This window comes from Haliotis rufescens, unplaced genomic scaffold, assembly GCF_023055435.1.
Source record: "Haliotis rufescens isolate VD_foot unplaced genomic scaffold, xgHalRufe1.0.p SCAF_10, whole genome shotgun sequence".
In the NCBI taxonomy this organism is placed as follows: domain Eukaryota; kingdom Metazoa; phylum Mollusca; class Gastropoda; order Lepetellida; family Haliotidae; genus Haliotis; species Haliotis rufescens.
The window spans coordinates 28,081,091-28,105,362 of NW_025963780.1; the positions used below are offsets into that span (position 1 = coordinate 28,081,091).

The 24,272-nt window shown below is 46.6% G+C and overlaps 1 protein-coding gene across 9 annotated transcripts in view; it reads left to right on the forward strand.

Annotated features, from left to right (window-relative positions):
• LOC124135045 (mucin-5AC-like) overlaps positions 1–24,272 on the forward strand; it is a 50,107-nt gene that overhangs the window by 18,530 nt on the left and 7,305 nt on the right. The window contains exons 1-27 of one of the 9 annotated variants that reach the window (XM_048389091.1): positions 4,395–4,748; positions 4,884–5,034; positions 5,409–7,069; positions 7,175–7,316; positions 7,484–7,920; positions 8,366–8,513; positions 8,782–9,599; positions 9,925–10,060; positions 10,253–10,659; positions 10,782–10,932; positions 11,449–12,278; positions 12,649–12,867; positions 13,105–14,841; positions 15,274–15,600; positions 15,876–16,007; positions 16,486–16,721; positions 17,112–17,508; positions 17,687–19,369; positions 19,634–20,317; positions 20,456–20,533; positions 20,644–20,969; positions 21,425–21,560; positions 22,018–22,169; positions 22,575–22,755; positions 22,896–23,027; positions 23,399–23,706; positions 24,078–24,228. In XM_048389091.1, the coding sequence (XP_048245048.1) occupies positions 4,898–5,034; positions 5,409–7,069; positions 7,175–7,316; positions 7,484–7,920; positions 8,366–8,513; positions 8,782–9,599; positions 9,925–10,060; positions 10,253–10,659; positions 10,782–10,932; positions 11,449–12,278; positions 12,649–12,867; positions 13,105–14,841; positions 15,274–15,600; positions 15,876–16,007; positions 16,486–16,721; positions 17,112–17,508; positions 17,687–19,369; positions 19,634–20,317; positions 20,456–20,533; positions 20,644–20,969; positions 21,425–21,560; positions 22,018–22,169; positions 22,575–22,755; positions 22,896–23,027; positions 23,399–23,706; positions 24,078–24,228 (11,746 nt within the window). In that variant the 5' untranslated portion in view covers positions 4,395–4,748; positions 4,884–4,897. Of the gene's footprint in view, positions 1–492; positions 1,048–1,573; positions 1,961–2,108; positions 2,646–4,394; positions 4,749–4,883; positions 5,035–5,408; positions 7,070–7,174; positions 7,317–7,483; positions 7,921–8,365; positions 8,514–8,781; positions 9,600–9,924; positions 10,061–10,252; positions 10,660–10,781; positions 10,933–11,448; positions 12,279–12,648; positions 12,868–13,104; positions 14,842–15,273; positions 15,601–15,875; positions 16,008–16,485; positions 16,722–17,111; positions 17,509–17,686; positions 20,318–20,455; positions 20,534–20,643; positions 20,970–21,424; positions 21,561–22,017; positions 22,170–22,574; positions 22,756–22,895; positions 23,028–23,398; positions 23,707–24,077; positions 24,229–24,272 lie in introns of those variants that run through there. The other 8 variants (XM_048389110.1, XM_048389083.1, XM_048389068.1 and 5 more) reach the window with 8 other exon arrangements.

Consider the following 24,272-nt stretch of genomic DNA (forward strand, 5'->3'; position numbering starts at 1 on the left):
GTGGTCTTCCCACAGCCAGTCCAGGTGTTACAGGCGGAAAGACCGGTCAACCAACAGCCAGCCCAAGTGCAGGACAGAGTGGTCTTCCAACAGTCAGTCCAAGTGCAGGACAGACTGGTCTTCCCACAGCCAGTCCAGGTGTTACAGGCGGAAAGACCGGTCAACCAACAGCCAGCCCAAGTGCAGGACAGAGTGGTCTTCCCACATTCAGTCCAGGTGTTACAGGACAAAGTGGTCTTCCCACAGCCAGTCCAGGTGTTACAGGCGGAAAGACCGGTCAACCAACAGCCAGCCCAAGTGCAGGACAGAGTGGTCTTCCAACAGTCAGTCCAAGTGCAGGACAGACTGGTCTTCCCACAGCCAGTCCAGGTGTTACAGGCGGAAAGACCGGTCAACCAACAGCCAGCCCAAGTGCAGGACAGAGTGGTCTTCCCACATTCAGTCCAGGTGTTACAGGACAAAGTGGTCAGCCCACAGCCAGCCCAAGTGCAGGACAGAGTGGTCTTCCAACAGTCAGTCCAGGTGTTACAGGACAGAGTGGTCTTCCAACAGTCAGTCCAGGTGTTACAGGACAGAGTGGTCTTCCAACAGTCAGTCCAGGTGTTACAGGACAAAGTGGTAAACCAACAGCCAGTCCAAGTGCAGGACAGAGTGGTCTTCCCACGGTCAGTCCAGGTGTTACAGGACAGAGTGGTAAACCAACAGCCAGCCCAAGTGCAGGACAGAGTGGTCTTCCAACAGCCAGTCCATCCGGTATACAAGGAGGCACCCCAACAGCCTCTCTGCAGATTTGTAAAGAGGGGTGGACAGGATGGATCAACTCTGATAAACCTACAGTTGGCAATGGCGATGTTGAAACTGTCAGTGGAATTGCTGGGTATCCAAAAACATGCATGAAGGTTCTTTCAGCTGAATGTAGAGTTGCCGAAACTAAAGCTGACTATAGATCTACTGGACAGCAGGTTAACTGTGATGGCACCGGGCTTGAATGTATCAATGGAGAAAATCAACAATGTGCAGATTATGAAGTTCGATTCTATTGTTTCTGTAAGTATAATCTTTATTGATCATGATATATGTATATGAATAGTGTATCAATTCGCACGAATGCTTACAATATTCATAGAGATATAAACACATGGTGACTACATTATAAAAAAGAAGAACTTTATTTGATAAATTCGGCATGTGATTTATTAACACGCTATGAACATCGAGGATTATGGTCATTCATGCTAATCATATATCATATTCATGCTACGCACACGTTATACATTAATTTCAACTGATAATGTCTACAACCGGTAGGAATTGAGAACAGATTCCGTCCACAGTAACCATTGCTTGTCGTAAGAGTCTATAATAGGAACGTCATGATATGACTGGAATACTGTTAAAAACAACGTTAAACCCAACTCACCCACTCACTGTATAATGTCATCTTGTTGCAAGTCACGCTTTACCTTGGCTGACTTCGTGAATTGTTGCTTATGCTTTATGTGAATGACTTGCCAGATCCAGATATAGCTGGAATGTTGCTGAGTACGGCGTAAAACAACATATCTATCTGCAGGTGGAGAAGAGACAACTCCAGGTGAAGTGCCTTCGGTTACTCCAACTGCACGCCCCTCCGTATCCCCAGTAGCAGGAATCAGTGGGCAGCCAGAGACCATTATCTGCAACCATGGCTGGACATCCATGATGAATGAGGCACGCCCTGGAGATTCAGATGGGGGAGACCTGGAGACCATTGACAAGCTGAGAAAGTCAAACAAGTTCTGTGATGAGAGCAATATCATCTCTATAGAGTGTGTTGTTGCTGGAACCAATACAGGTCATGAAATGACAGGGCAGCAGGTAACATGTGACAAACAGGCTGGTCTCCTCTGCTTCAACAGCAAACAGTCCAATGGCCAGTGTCTGGATTATGCAGTCCGATTCTTCTGTGACTGTGCTCAATGTAAGATATCTGTTTTTTTCTGAAATACTGTTAACGTTTTAGTTAACCGGTATTAACCTATTCAGCATCATATATTCTTTGAAAGTCAAGATAATGTTGTTTATCTTAATGCTCGTAATATAATGCTGATTATGTTTTAATGTTTCAGCAACACCCTACAACCCCGTGGTCACTACATATGCTGTATACACTGGCTCCAATGAGGTGACACCATCTCTCATTCCATCAGCTAAACCGAGTGTCAGCCCAGTAGTTCAGATTACATCTGCTCCACCAAGCATTGACCATAGTGGAATGCCAACTGCAAGTCCTATACCAGGACAGAGTGGTAGCCCATCAGCACAGCCACCAACAGGGCCAGGTGGTCTCCCAACAGCCAGCCCAGGTGTAACAGGAATGAGCGGTCTTCCCACAGCCAGTCCAAGTACAGGGCAGAGCGGTCTTCCCACAGCCAGTCCAAGTACAGGACAAAGTGGTCAGCCAACAGCCAGCCCAATTCCTGGAAAGAGTAGTCAACCAACAGCCAGCCCAGGTGTAACAGGAATGAGTGGTCTTCCAACAGCCAGCCAAGGTGCTACAGGAAAGAGCGGTGAACCAACGGCCAGTCCAAGTGCAGGACAGACTGGTCAACCAACAGCCAGTCCAGTTGTAACAGGAATGAGCGGTCTTCCAACAGCCAGTCCAAGTGCAGGACAGAGTGGTGTACCCACGTCTAGCCCAGGTGTTCCAGGACAAAGTGGTCTACCAACAGCCAGCCCAATTCCTGGAAAAAGTGGTCAACCAACAGCCAGCACAGGTGTTACAGGAAAGAGCGGTCAACCAACAGCCAGTCCAAGTGCAGGACAGAGTGGTCTTCCAACAGCCGGCCCACCAGGTGTTACAGGAAAGAGCGGTGAACCAACAGCCAGTCCAAGTGCAGGTCAGAGTGGTCTCCCAACAGCCAGCCCAGGTGTTACAGGAAAGAGCGGTGAACCAACAGCCAGTCCAAGTGCAGGACAGAGTGGTCTTCCAACAGCCGGCCCACCAGGTGTTACAGGAAAGAGCGGTCAACCAACAGCCAGTCCAAGTGCAGGGCAGAGTGGTCAACCAACAGCCAGCCCAGGTGTAACAGAATTTAGCGGTCTTCCCACAGCCAGTCCAAGTGCAGGGCAGAGTTATAAGCCCACTCCCCATCCTCAACTAGTAACAACGTGTGCATCATATTGGTCTCAGTGGTTCAACCGTGACAAGCCTTCAACAGGTGGAGGGGACCATGAGCATGTTTCACACGAGGATTTGAACAATAACTTTGCATTCTGCTCTGGTGGGGAGATAACCGACATCCAATGTTTCGGACTTGGCACACAAGCCTATTCATTCTCCACTGGAGAGGTCACACAATGTGATCTGAAGAAGGGATTCACGTGTCTCAACGCCGAAAATGCACCACTAAACTGCCAAGACTACCAAATTAGATACTTCTGTCAAGTCTGTGGTAAGCATCAGTTGTTTGCAACATTGAAAATACCTCTGTACTTACATTCAGTCGTGTCTCTTATTAACAACAGATGTCTCGAGAATGTAATAGACAGATATATGTGATATCTTAATCTAACATATGTATTTTGTGCAGCACTTGTACCAACTGCCGCCCCAAGCGCAGCTCCAAGTGGTCTTCCAACTACTTCCCCAGGACTTCCAGGACGAAGTGGTCAACCAACAGCCAGCCCAGTAACTGGGCAGAGTGGTCAACCAACAGCCAGCCCAAGTGCAGGACAGAGTGGTCTTCCAACAGCTAGTCCAGGTGTTACAGGAAAGAGCGGTGTTCCAACAGCAAGTCCAAGTGCAGGACAAACTGGTCAACCAACAGCTACTCCAGGTATAGGGGAAAGTGGTCAGCCAACAGCCGGCCCACCAGGTGTTACAGGAAAGAGTGGTCAACCAACAGCCAGCCCAAGTGCAGGACAGACTGGTCTTCCAACAGCTACTCCAGGTATAGGGGAAAGTGGTCAGCCAACAGCCGGTCCACCTGGTGTAACAGGAAAGAGTGGTCAACCAACACCCAGTCCAAGTGCAGGACAGAGTGGTCATCCCACAGCTAGTCCAGGTGTAACAAGAAAGAGCGGTCAACCAACAGCCAGTCCAAGTGCAGGACAGACTGGTCTTCCAACAGCTACTCCAGGTATAGGGGAAAGTGGTCAGCCAACAGCCGGCCCACCAGGTGTTACAGGAAAGACTGGTCAACCAACAGCCAGCCCAAGTGCAGGACAGACTGGTCTTCCAACAGCTACTCCAGGTATAGGGGAAAGTGGTCAGCCAACAGCCGGCCCACCAGGTGTTACAGGAAAGACTGGTCAACCAACAGCCAGTCCAAGTGCAGGACAGACTGGTCTTCCAACAGCTACTCCAGGTATAGGGGAAAGTGGTCAGCCAACAGCCGGCCCACCAGGTGTTACAGGAAAGACTGGTCAACCAACAGCCAGCCCAAGTGCAGGACAGAGTGGTCTCCCAACAGCTACTCCAGGTATAGGGGAAAGTGGTCAGCCAACAGCCGGCCCACCAGGTGTAACAGGAAAGAGCGGTGTTCCAACAGCCAGTCCAAGTGCAGGACAGAGTGGTCTGCCCACAGCATCTCCTAGTGGTGGAGTCAGTGGTCAGCCAACGCCTGGACCAGACCATGCTATCAACAATTCCCCAAGTACCAAGTCACACACTGTGGTCCCAACAGCTTCCCCGTCATATCTGCCTGTTACCAAGACAACAGCTATATACACTACTTCTGGAAACACAATTACCATCACAAAGAAAGGTGAGAGTAAAATTTGGCAAAGTGATTAACTCAATATCAACATCCTTGATGTCAGCTTAATTCGTTGCTTTGCAAAACTAACTTTTAAACTTTTAATTACTTAAACGTTGAATACCATGTGATGTTTCTCTACAGTGTGTGACATCCCAATGGGCACCGGAAATCGTGATCTTTTCGGAAGGGACCAGTTTTCTTCTTCAACATCTTTCGACTACAGTTTTGAGGCAGATAGGGGACGTTTGGATACAGCCAAAGAAGGAAACCTTGCAGGAGCATGGATGCCAAGGTATATGTCAAAGAAACTATAGTTTTATTATTGTGGGCAAGTCTTCATGGTTATAGTTTTCGTTTAGATTTATGTTTGTATGTTGTTAATTGCGGGCGTTAATATTCCTTTATCTCTGTGTGTCTTATATACACAATACATACATACAGATATTTAGCCCGTGAAAAATGTCAGTTTATCAAACATCAAGGCTGGTCTTGACGACGCTGAGGAGGGACGACGTAACTGTTTCTGTGATCTAATGTGAAGGCTGAGCTTGTTCCAGGGGTACGAACGATTGCCATACATTTTGGTACGTGATAGTGGAATTTGTGGCAGTTGCTGATCGCTTGATCACAAGGAAAGAGTCTTATTTTTATCATCCTTTGTTTCAGAATGAACGACAAAGAGCAATGGATACAAGTTGACCTCAAACATCCTGAGTTCATCACTGGAGTGGTAACACAGGGACGACCATCCATGGATCACTGGGTCACAAAATACACTGTCCTTACCAGTATAGATGGAATTGACTTTACTCCTTACACCAGGAGTGGGGAAACGGCCACAGTTGTATTCACTGGCAATTCAGACAGAAATACTCAGGTCAGAGGTTTGTTTGACAGGGAAATAATTGCCAGATATGTTAGAATCCAGCCCCAGGAATGGAATGGCATGATTGCTCTCCGTTTTGATATTCTATCATGCTCAGGGCTCACAAGTGGACCAGCCACTATTGCCCCACCTGGTGTCTCTGGAAGTCCAACCGCCGTCCCACCAGGTGTCTCTGGTAGCCCAACTGCCGTCCCACCAGGTGTCTCTGGAAGCCCAACTGCCGTCCCACCAGGTGTCTCTGGAAGCCCAACTGCCGTCCCACCAGGTGTCTCTGGAAGCCCAACTGCCGTCCCACCAGGTGTCTCTGGAAGCCCAACTCCTTCACCCAAGGCTGGAATCTCTGGAATTCCAACTCCCAAGACTGGAATCTCCGGAAGCCCAACCGCCGTCCCACCAGGTGTCTCTGGAAGTCCAACTGCCGTCCCACCAGGTGTCTCCGGTAGCCCAACCGCCTTCCCACCAGGTGTCTCTGGAAGCCCAACTCCTTCACCCAAGGCTGGAATCTCTGGAATTCCAACTCCCAAAACTGGAATCTCAGGAAGCCCAACCGCCGTCCCACCAGGTGTCTCCGGAAGCCCAACCGCCGTCCCACCAGGTGTCTCTGGTAGCCCAACTGCCGTTCCACCAGGTGTCTCTGGAAGTCCAACTGCCGTCCCACCAGGTGTCTCCGGTAGCCCAACTGCCGTCCCACCAGGTGTCTCCAGAAGCCAAACCGCCGTCCCACCAGGTGTCTCTGGAAGTGCAACTGCCGTCCCACCAGGTGTCTCTGGAAGCCCAACTGCTTCACCCAAGACTGGAATCTCCGGAAGCCCAACTGCCATCCCACCAGGTGTCTCTGGAAGTCCAACTGCCGTCCCACCAGGTGTCTCTGGAAGCCCAACTGCCGTCCCACCAGGTATCTCTGGAATTCCAACTGCCCGCCCACCAGGTGTCTCTGGAAGCCCAACTGCCGTCCCACCAGGTGTCTCTGGAAGCCCAACTGCTTCACCCAAGACTGGAATCTCCGGAAGCCCAACTGCCATCCCACCAGGTGTCTCTGGAAGTCCAACCGCCGTCCCACCAGGTGTCTCTGGAAGCCCAACTGCCGTCCCACCAGGTATCTCTGGAAGTCCAACTGCCCGCCCTCCAGGTGTCTCTGGAAGCCCAACTGCCGTCCCACCAGGTGTCTCTGGAAGTCCAACTGCAGTCCCACCAGGTGTCTCTGGAAGCCCAACCGCCGTCCCACCAGGTGTCTCTGAAAGTCCAACCGCCGTCCCACCAGGTGTCTCTGGAAGCCCAACTGCCGTCCCACCAGGTGTCTCTGGAAGCCCAACTGCTTCACCCAAGACTGGAATCTCCGGAAGCCCAACTGCCATCCCACCAGGTGTCTCTGGAAGCCCAACTGCCGTCCCACCAGGTGTCTCTGGAAGCCCAACTGCTGTCCCACCAGGAGTGTCGTCCGGTTAGTATCTGATATCTACTCTTGTGTAAAAGCATATGAATGTCAAATATGTCATTATCTTGTGCTATATACTTGTTTTGTTACTGAAATACATTTCATTCACAGGTGTCGTGTGCAGTCAACCAATGGGAATAGACAACGCATTAACTGTCAAGGACAATCAGATCACAGCATCAGGATTTAGTGGCAACAGATTCACTGCTCCTGCTGGACGTCTCTTCAACGAATTTGGAGCATGGTCACCTAAGTTAGTAGATATTGTATCAAATTAAAAAAACATAACCATTTATATTCTGTGATCGCTACAGCTTTCCTCATAGTTAATAATCATCCTTGGATTTTATCAGACATAATCTTTGAGAAGAGTTTAAGCTTGAGAGAATTTCTCATAACAAATAATTTGCATTTGAACAGAGTCAACAACGGTGACCAGTGGATAATGGTGAATTTCCTGAAGCCACAGGTCATCAATGGTATCTTGACCCAAGGAAGCCCCATCAGTGACAAATGGGTTACACAATTCATCGTATCATACAGTACGGACGGCTTCACCTTCATTCCTATTAAAGACTCGGCGACAGGGAAGAGTATGATCTTTACTGGCAACAGCGACCGGAACACCATCATGAAGAACATCTTCCCTCAACAGGTGACTGTACAATACATCAAGATCACTCCCGTCGCCTGGTCCCCAGCTGGCATTGGAATGCGTTTCAACATGCTTGGCTGCTACAAGCCAAGTATTACACCCACAGCGACTCCTACGGCCAAGCCAACAGTTGCCCCTGAGTTCACTGTGACAACCGGAGTTACTATGCCCGAGCCATCACCGGTGTCAACGCTGGAGCCTGGTGAGTGCCTCACACACCAATTAAGTATCTGTACTTCAAGAAATCTCTCATATCACGTTAGCATTGTGATCACATCAAAAATATGACTGCACATCTTCAGAGACGTATGACAAATGATTTAACCTCCAGAACAGATTATTCTTAAAATCAATCTTGACACAAGTGTATCATTTACAAAGGGTATGTATATGTAAAAGGGGTCATAAACTATGGTGTGTCAATGTGTGGATGAATGTTGTCGAATGCCGCAGTAATTCTTTTGAGAACAAGTATAAGTAATACACTTATCGTATATATTAGCAAAAATATCAGTAGCAAGACGAACTCAAGATTTGACAAAACCATCGGATTGTATTCCTGACGACCATATCTTAGAAGATTAGTATTATTGTTCAATCATTTCTGCCTCCACCTTCGATAGAAAAATAATATTGATGTTTTCTAGTCTGCACTGTTCCAATGGGAGTGGAAAACTACAGGATTGTTGGTGAAAGTCAGTTGACTGCTTCATCAGAGAAGGACAAGGCACATGGTTCAATCTATGCACGAATCTACCAAGGAATGGATGAATTTTCTGGATCCTGGGTCCCAGCGTAAGTCAACATTGTCTGTGCCATCATTTGTTGAAGTGGATTGATATAAACAGAGTAAGATAGCTCAGTCCCTTCAAGTCAATGTATAATGGTGTTGATTTGAGTAGAAAACTTTAATGACTGTTTCCTAAAATGTGGATTGCTGTTTAAGTAAAGTAACACTATGTTTGTAAAACAGCACACACCAGCAGATTTATGTATGAAGGTATTTTCAGACAAGTTACTCATTTAAAAATCCACATTCATGCGTGTACAATTTTGCTTACAGACCCACAGATAAGACACCTTGGATTCAGGTAGATTTTCTGGAGCCCAAAACTATCTCTGGCGTCATAACCCAGGGATCTGGAAAGGACAATGGTTGGGTTGAGACCTACACAGTCAGATACAGCTTCGATGGCAAAACTTTCACTGACTACACTGGCACTGGAGGCAAGCCCGCCAAGGTGTTCAATGGCAACTCTGACTCCAAAACTCCAGTTCCTGTCCTTTTCAACAGAGATATCATTGCACGTTTCGTCCGTATTGTTCCAGTGACGTCTCATGGAGTGACATCCCTCAGGTTCAACATCCTCGGCTGCAATCCATCCCCAGCTAATCCATTAATACCAACGACAGCTGGACCAGGAACTCCAACAGCTAGTCCACCACTCGGTGGACAGAGCGGTGTACCAACAGCAAGTCCTCCCACATCATCCTGCAAAACCAGCCACTGGTCCCCATGGATCAACAAGGACACGCCTGATACTGGTAAAGGAGACTATGAGAAGATCACACCAGAACAGCAACAACAGTACTGCTCTGGTGGGAAACTCACAAAGATTGACTGTCAAACAGTAGATGATATTGAGTATTTCAGCAGTGGAGAAGTCATGAAGTGCTTACTGACAACCGGGTCAACTTGCAATAATGCTGACAACATGCCCATACCATGCAGTGACTACAAGATCCGCTACTTCTGTGAGTGCCTTGCCCCAACAGCCAGTCCAGTTCCTGGGCAAAGTAGTCAGCCAACAGCTAGCCCAGGCATTGAACAGAGTCTTTTGCCAACAGCCAGCCCAGTTCCTGAAGTCACGACACAATCAGGTAGGTTGTTATAATGTATCCTGCATATCTTCTTACCATTTGTGAAGGAGAAAGAGTTAAGAGCCTCTTATAAATGTGGTTTAAATGTAACTTTTGGTTCCATCTCTGCAACTCTTGCTATGTAAATCTGGGTTACTTTGTTTGAGTGGTGGGGGGCTGCTACCTGTAGGACAGGACTCTTACACTTTTTTTGCAAACACCTTTTGGAGTTGGTTTCGGCAGATAAGGGAGAATGAGTCCTATTTGACATTGACGTTTTATATTTACTTCGAGTCTTTGTCCCCCACTTCATTCTATGATAAATAAATTCAAATAATCTTTTCAGTGTGTCTCATCCCAATGGGTATCGAAAACTCCTACTTTGTCAGCAACAGCCAGCTCACATCTTCATCATCTCTTGATGCCAAACATTCTGCATCAGTAGGACGTTTATACAACACCAAGGGAGCATGGAGCCCATCGTGAGTATTGATGCACATACTTTATATGCATACTGTAATCCTATGTGTAATAAACTCTTGGTTGTTTTTAGATTATTGAGTCAATTTTATCAGATGTTTCTACCTCGTTTTTATCTATAAATCAACCATAGATTGAACCCACTTGTGTATTTAGCACTGTGTGTTTATTGTAACAAGAACTCTTTTCTTTAGATCAAATGAAAAGCAATGGCTTCAAGTGAATTTCCTGAAACCAACTCTTATCTCTGGAGTGATGACACAAGGTAGTCCCGAAGCTCCTAAATGGGTTACGAAATACAATGTCTTCCTTGGATTTAACGGCAACGACTTTTTCCCATACACAACTATCCCTGGAGAGTCAACACCAGCCATCTTTGAAGGTAACATGGATAAAAGCACACCCATTAGGAACCTCTTCAACCGTGACATCACTGCACAGTATGTCCGCATCGTTCCAGTGGAGTGGTCAAAGGATGGCATTGCCATGCGATTCAATATCCTTGGATGCACACCACCAGAGCCCAAGCCACAAACACCTGTTCCTGGTGTTCCAACAGCCTCACCTCCTAGTGGACAGTCTACGCCAGGACCCTTCCTCAGTAAGTTAGGACATGTTATACACATCATGGGAAATCACTGATGTTGAAGTCTCTTATTTCCGATCTATGGCAGTTATAAGAGTTAGTTCAGATATGTTCATGCAAGGTGTTTATGTTTTCAGAATGTGATGTTCCCATGGGAATCCAAAACCCCGGTCTCATTGGTGACAGACAACTCACAGCATCTTCCTCCCTCAACGAGTTCACCGGTGCCGAGCGCGCACGGCCCTATACTCAGAAGGATGGATCTTATTCGGGAGGATGGATTCCAAAGTGAGTCTTATAAAATAAATAAAAGAATGAGAGAGTGTTTTTTTGTGTCGTCACTGTTAGAATATTCCAACAATATGACGGCTGGTTACATCAGAAATGGGCTTTACATCTTGTACCCATGTGGGGAATCAAACCCGTTCCTTCATCATGACAAGCGAATGCTTTGACTAATTAGCTATACCACCACCCGAATAAAGAAATGAGTTAGACATGCTTCTCAAACGGTATCAGCATGTGCATTATTTTGTATTTACTGCCCACTGTCATTTTTGTTATGTTCGGTTTAAACATTTCAACTTATAAACAGTACATATTCAAAATGGGATGATACATATGTGCATTTCGGAAGGTCCCGCAGAGTTGTCAACGTCTAAACTGCAACTATTATTCCATATAACCTTGTATACGCATAATGCTATATATACTACTAATGTAATGACTCGACTTCATAGGCCCCTCCTGGACAGATCAAAACTAACAGAATGTGCCTGATATATTATGATTGTGTATATGCAGATACACAGATACAAAACAATGGATCGAGGTTGACTTCGGTGCAAGCTATGCAATAGCGGGGGTTTCTACTCAAGGACGATCTGATGGTGCAACTTGGGTGACCAAGTACGAGGTCTACTACAGCAACGATGGGCGTACGTTCAACGCAATCTACCCTGCTCCAACAGACACAGTTCCACGTGTATTCGAGGGTAACTTTGATCGTAACACCCCACTCATGAACGTCTTCGCCGAAATCAATGCACGTTTCATAAGAATCAGACCAGTGGAATGGCATGAAGCTATCGGAATGAGGTTCAATGTCTACGGATGCCAGCTTCCTTCTGCCACCCCATCCGTACCAACTGGACTGACAGTGCCAACAGCTATTCCAACAGCTATTCCAACAGCTGGTCCCACAGTCGGACCTGTTTTCACGACCGCCCCATCTACCTCCTCCTGCATGTACTGGACACCCTGGGTCAACTCCAACACTCCAGATACCAACGGCGAGTATGAGTCGTTCTGGGACATGATGACCTCAGTGAAGATCTGTGACACCAAGTACGTCAAGAAAATGGAATGCAGAACAGCTGCTGCCAAAATACCGTTTGACCAGACTGGAGAAACAGGAGTCATGTGTAACCTTGACACCAAGTCCCTTGTCTGTATGAACACCGACCAGAAAGGAGGCAAAACTTGCTCCGACTATGAAATAAGAGTCTTCTGTGATGAATGCAGCAAGCCCACAGCAGCCCCATCAGCAAATCCTAGCATCCCCACTGCTGTCCCCAAGACATGTGACAACAAGTGGTCCGACTGGATCAACAGACACGAACCTGATGCTGTCGGTGAGTATACACTGTTCATATCAGTCATTCGTGAGGCAAAAGAGTCTATGCAATGGACCTTTGGGTATTCAGTATTTAACATTTGCTATTCACATAATCGATATTTGACTAAGTCTTACTTCGCTAGGTACAGAGTTGACATTTTCCAGCTATTGTCCCGAAAGAATCACGAGCTACTTATAATTGCTTTAGGAATGTGAGCGTTTTAAATTGCTTTGATATATACTCCAACAACATCACCATGCAAACAAGAAATGTGCTTAATCATTTGTACAAGTTCGTTATCGAATCCGTGTGCTTGGTGTGATGAGCCAACGTTTTAACCACTGGCGGTGCTACTTCTTTCATGTGAATTATATAATTGTTTCAGGTGAGACTGAAAAGGTGACGAAAGAAGACCTTGACAGACACTGCGCTGGTGGTTCTGTAGGAGAGGTCGAGTGCGACACAGTTTCGGACAACATGGCTTACTATCTCAGTGGTGATATTGTCAAATGTGATGCTCAAACTGGACTATCCTGCAAGCACAGTGACAACACACCAATGAAGTGTCATGACTACAAACTTAGATTCAAGTGCAAGTGTGAGAGTAAGCAAACTGTTTCTTTCAGTTTATTTCATCAATTTTATGTTTTTGTCATATAGCCATCAGGGTTTTTTCTGATAAGGCATTTTGTTCATATTCATTTCTGTATCACTCAAGCATTGAAATGTGATTGTAAATCTGTATGGGATATAACATGGATATATAATCAGCATAGATCTAAACCAATGAAAACGATGTAAAGTAAGGCAGTCTGTTGATTATGTCTCATCTTCTGTTAAGGTACACCAACAGCCAAACCTCCAACATCTGGCACAGAGGTTCCTTCCGTGGCCGGCTGTACAACTAGTCAATGGAGTTCTTGGATCAACCAGGACAAACCAGGCGTTGGTGGAGGAGACTACGAGAAGATCACGCCAGAGCTGCAGAAACAATACTGCTCTGGAGGAACACTCACCAAGATTGAGTGCATGACAGTCGATGGTATCGAATACTACAGCAGCGGTGAAGTAATGCAGTGTACAATGGCAGGTGGATTCACTTGCAACAATGCTGATAATTTCCCAATGCCTTGCAGTGATTACAAGATCCGATACTTCTGTGACTGTACAACACCAGTAACCACCGGAGCTCCAGGAATCGGAGGAAGTGGCACACCAACTGCCAGCCCCGGAATTGGAGGAAGCGTCACACCAACTGCCAGCCCCGGAATTGGAGGAAGTGGTAAACCAACTGCCAGCCCCGCAATTGCTGGAAGCGGTACACCAACTGCCAGCCCTGGAATTGGAGGAAGCGGCACACCAACTGCCAGCCCCGGAATTGGTGGAAGCGGCACACCAACTGCCAGCCCCGGAATTGGAGGAAGTGGTAAACCAACTGCCAGCCCCGGAATTGGAGGAAGTGGCACACCAACTACCAGCCCCGGAATTGGAGGAAGTGGTACACCAACTGCCAGTCCCGGAATTGGAGGAAGTGGTACACCAACTGCAAGCCCCGGAATTCAAGGAAGTGGTACACCAACTGCCAGTGAAAATCAGTGTACCAACAGCAGGTGGTCTTCGTGGATCAACAGAGATAATCCAAATGTTGGGGATGGCGATTATGAATCAATGACATCTGATGAGTTAACCAAATTATGTCCAGGAGGAAAAATTACTGAAGTCAAATGTGAAACTGTTGATGATATTCCGTCCTACAGTAGTGGTGAAATTATGACCTGCGACAAAAACCAAGGTGTCATCTGTAGAAATGAAGACAACTTCCCAATGCCATGTAGTGACTACAAGATCATGTACTACTGCCAATGTGCACCAACTGCTTCACCCCCTACAGGTACAGCAGGTACACCAACAGCCAGCCCCATCGTAGGACAGAGTGGTCTTCCCACAGCAACTCCAGGTGTTACAGGAAAGAGCGGTGTTCCAACAGCCAGCCCAAGTGCAGGACAGAGTGGTCTTCCCACAGCCAGTCCAGGTGTTACAGTGAAAAGCGGTGTTCCATCAACCAGTCCAAGTGCAGGACAGACTGGTCTTCCAACAGCAACTCCAGGTATAGGACAAACTGGTGGTCTTCCCACAGCCATGCCAGTTGTTACAGGAAAGAGCGGTGTTCCAACAGCCAGTCCAAGTGCAGGACAGAGTGGTCTTCCAACAGCCAGCCCAGGTGTTACAGGACTAAGTGGTCAGCCAACAGCCAGTCCAAGTGCCGGATTGAGTCGTCAACCAACAGCAGTCCCCACTGTCACATCTTGTTCCCAAAGTCATTTCTCCAACTGGGTGAACAGAGACTTGCCAGAGTCAGGAAATGGAGACCATGAATTCATGACTCCTGATGAGTTGTCTTCATTCTGTAAGGGAGGCCAGATTACCAAGATTGAATGTTATACTAACGATATCCCATCCTACAGCTCTGGAGAACTTTTAACTTGCGACCTGAAGAATGGCCTCACTTGCAACAATGCAGACAATGCCCCAGTGCCATGCTCCGACTACAAGGTCCGCTATTTCTGCGACTGTAGTGGTGAGTAATCTGAATTGTGATCTAACAATAACATACATTGATTACACATATTACAGTGGCAGGGGGCACGGGAGAGCTCCAGTCGTCTAAGACGCTGCAATTCGCTGTACAGAGGTGTGTCCCTTGGGCATGCCAGAAACCTATGATCGTGGGTTGTAATCCGATTCGACCCGATTCTGTTTCCATGTTTGTCAGCACCATACCCGTGGGTTTCACCAAAGTGGTAAACGTCTGAGGTATGCATCAGTTCGGTGTTTTTCCTCTCACATTAGGCTGACACGCCATAATATACATTTTCAAATCTCCTCAAAACACTCACTCACTCACTCACTCACTCACTCACTCACTCACTCACTCACTCATACAGTTGGCAACAACATTTATATGTCAATGTAAATGCCTATGAGCTTTATTCCATTATTTTCTTTCTAGGAACTCCGCAGGTGACATTAACACCACCCAACAAGATGCTTGCTATCCGATGTGACTGGTCTCCGTGGATCAACATTGACACTCCAGACTCAGGCCATGGTGACATGGAAACCATTGACTCCATCAAGACTAAGCATGGCGTCTGCAAGAACATGAAGCAGATCGAGTGCAGAATTGCTGGCACAAACACGATGTCAAGTGCGGCTGGTCAGAGCAGAGTCACCTGTGATGTGGACAATGGTCTTCGTTGCTACAACAACGAGCAGCTGTCTTCCAAGTGTTACGACTATGAAGTTAGGGTTCTCTGTTGGGAAGACACATGCAAGGGTACATATACACAAGGAGTCAAATTTCCTTCATTTCTTCCAAAACTCCCGTTGCACATCACTGATTTTCAGTGACCCATTCATGTAATTATTACTGGTTATTCTCTGGCTTTGGCGTTATATATTCTGTTATAACTGTTATATGTTTCTTTATGGGTCTAAATCTTAGATCGCCTATAAAGAAAATAACACCAACCCACATGCTAGAATTGTAAGCAAGCATATTATTGTGATATCATGATCCAATTTTTCAGTATTAACTGTTCCGTTCTCCAGGTCCAATACCAACTGCAGGTCCAACAGGTGCTCCCCACATCCACACTACAGGCGTCGTCCACGTGTCAACTCATGTCACAGGCAGTTCATACATACACACGACCGTTGCTCCCCTGGAGAGAACGACGACTGGTATGTTGATTCACAGAGGAAGCGGCTGCTGGGCGCAAAATATCGCCTCCTATGTAAACCTACATTTAAATGGTCGCAAATAATTTACATAGAGTCCTTGGGGAGGCAATATAGCTTGGCTCTTTTTTATCTAAATTGTAGATCGCATATTACATGACTTATCAATGTTTATTTATCATGCCATGTTAGAAAGTACCTTAGAAAGAAATCTGAGTAATCTCCTCATATAAATTGTAATACGGTACTTGTCCTATGGACCTGTGGCCTTTCAGTATTGGGAATATAACGCTATATGATCCATGAATGATCCCCAACCTGAAGATTGTCCTTACTGATTCTTGGCAGATGGCCCTTTTTCAAATATCCATTAATTTATTCACCATGCAAATCCACAGTATGCTTTTACGGAACCCAGATCCTTCTGGAATGACAGTAGAGGGGATTATTCAGTTGAATGTGGAATAATTTGTCTTCCCAGCTGTGTGTCCTCCTGGAGAGATGTGGAATGCCTGTGCTCACACCTGTGACCAACTCTGCAACGCTGTGTCTGGGGATATCTGTGACGGCACAAACCCTCAACAATGTGTTCCAGGCTGCAAAGATGAGACAATCACCGTTCCTAAATGTGCTGATGGCGAGAGACTCAATTACAATGGCCAATGTCTGAAGGCAGAGCTCTGCCCATGCAAGAAACCAGATGGTACAATTGCTAAGGTAGGGTTCCATTCTCTGATATGCGTGATTTGAGTCATCTTGCGTTTTTGACACCTTTAAAAAAGTCAATGAGGCAGTTGTAAGGAAAAGTGTCTTGACTCGAAACAGCATAACATTATCCAAACAGAAACAAAAAGATTTATGATGTTATTCTTCATGAAGACACATTATAAAAGTTGTCATGTGTAAAATAAGGCCAAATTAAAAACAACATTACATGTAATCTTCTAAAATACTAGTTCTAATTTCCATTTCGATAAAATCCCAGCCTCTCTTTGCCCCCACACCAACAAAAGAATATCAAATGGTCAGTTCATTAACAATTGAAGCATGTTGCTCCAAAAATACCGCTATGCATACGTAAAACATCTAAGTATATTTGTTGTTCAGCCCTTCGAGTTCTACAAGAACCCACTTGATGAGTGTTCAATGTGCCACTGCTTCAACAATGCTGAAGCCTGCACAAAGGATGAAAGCTGCGTCCCTACAGCAGGACCGTCTGTTCAGCCAACCATTCAACCAGAATGTCATTGGACCAACTGGATCAACGTTGACAAGCCAACAACTGGCGATGGTGATATAGAATCGATTCTGAAGCTGAGAACCACCAACTCCTTCTGTGCTCATCCACTGAGCATTGAATGCCGTGAAGTATCCACTAAGACTACAGCAATGGAGTATGGACAGAAGGTATCCTGTGACCTCACAACTGGTTTCACCTGCTACAACTGGGAGAACAGTGGCAAATGCGGGGACTACGAGGTCCGCTTCTATTGTCCATGTGCATGTGAGTCCATATTTGACAGTTATCACTTTTCATGTTTGACCAATTTATTTTTCTAATGGTTGTCAATGATGTTCGTGGTTATGTATTCTAATATGTGTTGAATACTTGATGGGTAACATACAGATAATGAAATGAGGAAGATGTTATGACTCTTAATAACACTAATTTGTGATTTCAGCAACCGTATCTCCATCAACTAGACCATCAGGACTCCCAACTGCCTCCCCAAGCGGACAATCTGGACTCCCAACTGCCTCCCCAAGCGGACAATCTGGTCAACCAACTGCCTCCCCAAGCGGACAAACCGGCCAGCCAACTGCCTCCCCAAGCGGACAATCTGGTCAACCAACTGCCTCCCCAAGCGGACAAACCGGCCAGCCAACTGCCTCCCCAAGCGGACAATCTGGTCAACCAACTGCCTCCCCAAGCGGACAAACCGGCCAGCCAACTGCCTCCCCAAGCGGACAATCTGGTCAACCAACTGCCTCCCCAAGCGGACAATCTGGTCAACCAACTGCCTCCCCAAGCGGACAAACCGGCCATCCAACTGCCTCCCCAAGCGGACAATCTGGTCAACCAACTGCCTCCCCAAGCGGACAAACCGGCCAGCCAACTGCCTCCCCAAGCGGACAATCTGGTCAACCAACAGTTTCACCTCCATTCTGTGGATGGTCGGCGTGGACTAACTCTGATCATCCCGATGTTATTGTTCCCAATAAGCCATTCGAAGGTGATATCGAATCAATTGCTTCTCTTATGACCAAAACCACCGTCTGCAGTCACGATATGATGAAGCGGGTTGAATGCAGAGTAGCAGGTACCAAACAGATGGCATCTGCGGCTGGTCAGTCGATCACGTGTGATGCAATACGTGGTCTCCGGTGTAACAATCTGAAACAAATTGATGGAAAGTGTCTTGACTACGAAATGAGAGTGTTCTGCGACTGTTCCACTTTACCTACTGCACAGCCAAGCATTGGACCAAGTAGCCTCCCAACAGCCAGCCCAAGTGCAGGGCAGAGTGGTGTTCCCACAGCAAGTCCAGGTGTTACAGGAAAGAGCGGTCAACCAACAGCCAGTCCAAGTGCAGGACAGAGTGGTCTTCCAACAGCCAGTCCAAGTGTTACAGGAAAGAGCGGTCAACCAACAGCCAGTCCAAGTGCAGGACAGAGTAGTCTTCCCACAGCCAGCCCAGGTGTTACAGGAAAGAGCGGTGTTCCAACAGCCAGTCCAAGTGCAGGACAAAGCGGTCTTCCCACTATCACCCCAGGTATAGGACAGACTGGTCTTCCAACTGCGGTGCCAACTGTCTGCGGATGGACAAAGTGGATGAATAGTAACACACCTGACAATACTGGTGAAATGGAATTGCTTGCAAATCTCAGACAACAGTTCCAATTTTGCCACACTGAAGATATCACAGCTTTAGAATGCAGAGACAGCAACACACATAAATCCGCCTCGGAATCTGGCCAGGTTGGTGTAACATGCGATATGAAATACAGCGGTCTAATGTGCAGTAACAATAAGCAGATGGTAGGAGGCACATGTTTTGATTATGAAGTAAGAGTGTTGTGTGAACCAAAGGGTGTTGATTGTTCTAAAGTACCAACAGCCATTCCGACCGTAGGACAGAGTGGACTTCCAACTGCCAGCCCAGTAGTAGGACAGACTGGTCTCCCCACGGGTACACCAAGTATTCTTGGACAACCATCAATCAGCCCTAGTGCAGCACAGAGCGGCCTCCCAACAGCCAGTCCTAGTGCAGGACAGAGCGGACTTCCAGGTGTTACAGGAAAAAGCAGTCAACCAACTGCCAGCCCAAGTGCAGGACAGAGTGGTGTTCCCACAGCTAGTCCAGGTGTAACAGGAAAGAGCGGTCAACCAACAGCCAGTCCAAGTGCAGGACAGAGTGGTCAGCCAACCGTTAGTCCAGGTGTAACAGGAAAGAGCGGTGTTCCGACAGCCAGTCCAAGTGCAGGACAGAGTGGTCTTCCAACAGCTAGTCCAGGTGTTACAGGAAAGAGCAGTGTTCCAACAGCAAGTCCAAGTGCAGGACAGAGTGGTCAACCAACAGCTACTCCAGTTATAGGGGAAAGTGGTCAGCCAACAGCCGGCCCACCAGGTGTTACAGGAAAGAGCGGTCAACCAACAGCCAGTCCAAGTGCAGGACAGAGTGGTCTTCCAACAGCCGGTCCACCAGGTGTTGTAGGAAAGAGCGGTGTTCCAACAGCTACTCCAGGTGTTACAGGAAAGAGCGGTATTCCAACAGCGAGTCCAAGTGCAGGACAGAGTGGTCAACCAACAGCTAGTCCAGGTATAGGGGAAAGTGGTCAGCCAACAGCCGGCCCACCAGGTGTTACAGGAAAGAGCGGTGTTCCAACAGCCAGTCCAAGTGCAGGACAGAGTGGTCTTCCAACAGCTACTCCAGGTGTTACAGGAAAGAGCGGTATTCCAACAGCGAGTCCAAGTGCAGGACAGAGTGGTCTGCCCACAGCTATTCCAGGTGTAACACAAAAGAGCGGTCAACCAACAGCCAGTCCAAGTGCAGGACAGAGTGGTCAGCCAACAGCTACTCCAGGCTTAGGGGAAAGTGGTCAGCCAACAGCCAGTCCAAGTGCAGGACAGAGTGGTCAGCCAACCGCTAGTCCAGGTGTAACAGGAACGAGCGGTGTTCCAACAGCCAGTCCAGTTGCAGGACAGAGTGGTCTTCCAACAGCCGGCCCACCAGGTGTTACAGGCGGAAAGAGCGGTCAACCAACAGCCAGCCCAAGTGCAGGACAGAGTGGTCTCCCAACAGCCAGTCCAGGTATGAGTAATCACCGTCTCTTCTTCATGGTGTTATGTATATAATTGATTATACGTCTACTTTTCATCGAGATTTAGTTGTATCCCACTAAATTCTAGGCTCAGTATTAAAGCTACATATTGCTTCCACATCTTCCAGTGTTTGGATCATCATCCAGTGTAGCCCCAGGCATGCAGACAACAGCAGTTGTTGGCCAAACCACAACACCTGTGCTTAGTAAGTATTTTTTGAAAATATCTGCATTGTATAAATAACTCATCTTTCATGTCTGCCACACATCTCAGCACGTGTTTCATAGTTTGAATAAAACTATTTCTCTCCTTCAGTCTGCCCTAATCCCATGACCAACACTGCTGCGCTTGAAGTTCCGGACAATCATCTTAGTGCATCCTCCAGCCTCTCTGAGTATGCAGGACCACAGAGATCTAATATTGATGCAGTTTCCGATAAAGTCAACATCGGAGCTTGGATGCCCAAGACAATGGACAAAGGACAATGGATTGAAGCCAGATTTGACCACCCTGAATATATCAATGCTATTATCACCAAAGGACGGGAAGGATCGTCCCAATGGGTGAAGGCATTCATGATCGCTTACTCAATCGATGGCAAGACCTTCCAATACTATGAAAAGTCTGCTGGCTCTCCTAAGGTACTGTTCTTACGACTCAGCCACCAATACTTTGTATGTATGCTACTTCTACGTGAGTATTAAGATAATCTTAAAACTCACATTTGTGTAGTGCAACGAGCAGTCACCAAGGGAATTGAATTTGGTTTAGTTAACTCTTTACGCTGCCTTTGCAATTTCTGGCACCAACAGGTGTTTCTGTTAAAACATCATGCAAACGGGCACGTAAGTTATAAACGACTCTATATGCACTGATGTACAATACAGTCTGATTAAGAAAAATATCAAGATAACATAAACAGTACTCTGTGCAAATATGTGTGACATTAATGTTTAAAACAATGTTTGACTTTTTTTTCCTTTCTTATTGAACAGTTGTACAATGTAATGTCAATATGCATGACATGTGGTTAATAATATAGATATTTGTGGCATGTGTACCCATAGGTGTATCAATTCATTGGTTGTCTCGCCAGATCTTCAACGGAAACTTTGATGGCGACAGTGCAGTGAGAACAGTGTTGACACCAATTGTTGCTAGGTACATCAGAATCCAGCCAGTTATATGGGAAGGCGCAATCGCTCTCAGATTCAGCATCATTGGCTGCAGGGGTAAGCTATATAGGGTACTTTATAATGGCGGTAAAGCAGCCTAGTTACAAGCATTCTTCCTTTATATAATAAACGAGTTAAGCACAATAAGCACGTACTATTCAAACTATACGATTCCATCGCATCTTTTTTTCCTGTAATCGTTAGTTGGGATTTGCATCGCTATGAAAATCATTTCATTCATACCTTATCGTTGATGTTAAATATTGGAGGAAAAGCTGATTTTAATGCGGGTATTTGTGTGTTTACATGGGCACGGACATGGTGCTGACATGCCAAGGAATATATTCTGGATAAAACTTATTTTCGAACCAATGATCCTGTTTGACTCAGGAAAGGAATTGGGACACTCATGCCTTGTTTCTCTCAATATGTAATGACACACTGTATATCTGAGTATGCAAGACATCAAGACACCATCTGCAATCTCAGTTGCAATGAACCCTGTTCCTTGTAGCTCCCGAGGAAGTACTTCCTACCCTGGTGCCCTCTGCTGGTCCTACTGCTGCGCCCCAACAGTCCTGTGTGACAAGCACCTGGTCAGCCTGGGTCAACACCAACAGGGCCACAGATGGACAACATGAGTTCATGACCGAGCAGCAGCTCACTGTGAGTATGGGCGATATTGGTCAATCCATTCCAAATTAATCTCCTGGTGTATTTGACAGGGTACGTGACGTAATTGAGAGGTTAAATTGGGTTTATGAAAGGGGTACATGATGTGTTTGAAATGGGTCCTTGATGAGTCAGTGGGTGAGTGGGGTGAGTTTAACGTTGCTTTGAAGAGTGTTTCAGTTATATCACGGCGTGTCAGCTTCGTGTTATATTAGATTGGGAAGGGGCCGAGGCAAAATCCCCAAGCACGGGTATGGTGCTGACAAACCTAGAAACAGGGAGGCTGCATGACGTATTCAGGAGGATACATGAACTATTTTGGAGGGTGTATAATGTATTAAGGAGGGTGTATAATGTATTTGGGAGGGTGTATGATGTATCTGCTGCCTTGTATTCCAGGAATTCTGTCCCAGTGGTAAGGTCGACAAGGTGGAATGTGAGACTGTTGATAAGATTCCATCCTACAGTACTGGAGAAATTGTGCAGTGTACAGTTGAAAAGGGTCTCGTCTGTAAAGACGGAGACAACGCCCCCATCCCCTGCAGTGATTACAGAGTCAGATACCACTGCGACTGCTCCGGTACGTTACACCTTACCCGTGGTTACAAATACTTATATCTAAAAAATAAAACAGCACCATTGCCAATATGAGTTTCAGATGTTACGATTACTTGTTATATGCGTGACCTGATAAACAAAAGAAACAATTACCATTCATAGGCGTACCAACAGCTAGCCCAGGTCAAACCGGAAGTGGCCTCCCAACTGCAAGCCCAGGACAAGCCGTAAGTGGAACCCCAACAGCAAGTCCCGGAGTTCAACTGACAGCAAGCCCAACACCAAACATACCAGGTAAGTCAATTCTATACCTTGACTTATTTTATTGAGGCCACGGGTGGTCCAGTCGTCTGAGGTGAGTTGTGTCCTTGGGCACGCCAGAAACCTATGATTGGGAGTTTCACCAAAGTGGTAAACGTCTAATACCAGCATCACTTCGGGATTTCCTCCCACCTGAAGCTGACCCACCTTGATATAACTGGAATAAAGTTCCAAGCGGCGTTAAGCCCAACTCCCTCACTCACTAACTCACTAATATTATGAACACACAACTATGTCATTCAACAACGCAAATGTGGTATCTCCTTCCCGCAGTCCCAATTGAAACCATCACATCGAGACATAACAAGACATCATGCTATAACCCATTCTCTCCGTATGTGTAGCTGGATGCAGAGAAGAAATGGGTATGGCAAACGGCATCATCCGCAACGACATGATCTCCGCCTCCTCCTACCGCGACGGCCTTCACTCCGCCATCAGTGCACGTCTTGGAGGAAACAGTGCCTGGTTGGCCGCCACTGAGAACAAGAACCAGTACATCCAGGTCGACTTCCTTGCTCCCAGGATCATTACCGGGGTCACCACTCAGGGCCGCCCGACGGCTCCCAGCTACGTGACCTCCTACAAGGTGTTCTATTCCTACGACGGTGCCAACTGGAATGCCTACAGAGAGACCAAGGGAGAGGATATGGTGCGTAAATGGGGATCAGGTTACTGCTTTGTGGTGGAATAAGGCTACAATTATTCATTTAGATTTTCATCCTAAGCTTCCAAGAATTTGATTCAGGCGGCTTTGTTTATATAATACTATGGAAGTCATATGTGGATATCAAATGACGGATATGATTACGCAAACAATGTATTGGTGTATTTCATCAAGTAAAAAAGAAATAGTCCACTCATCATAGTGTTCTCATCGGATATATATAATGCGAGCTTAATCACTATTAATGTATATTAGTCGCCAACAACAAGCAAATCTTCAAAAAGACAATAATTATTAAAAATGCAAAATAGTGGTGTTGAGTCTACACAAATACTCAGTTTATTTTTCATTGTCAGATGTTCTCCGGCAACTTCGACAACCTGACTCCCGTGACCAACACCTTCATGACGCCAATCCGAGCCCGCTATATCAGGATTAGTCCTCAGACATGGAGCGGCATGATCGCCCTGAGGTTCGAGATCCACGGATGCTTCGAGAGCTATCCAAGTAAGTGATGCAGAACACTTCTGTTATGTAGAGAAGGCACTGGT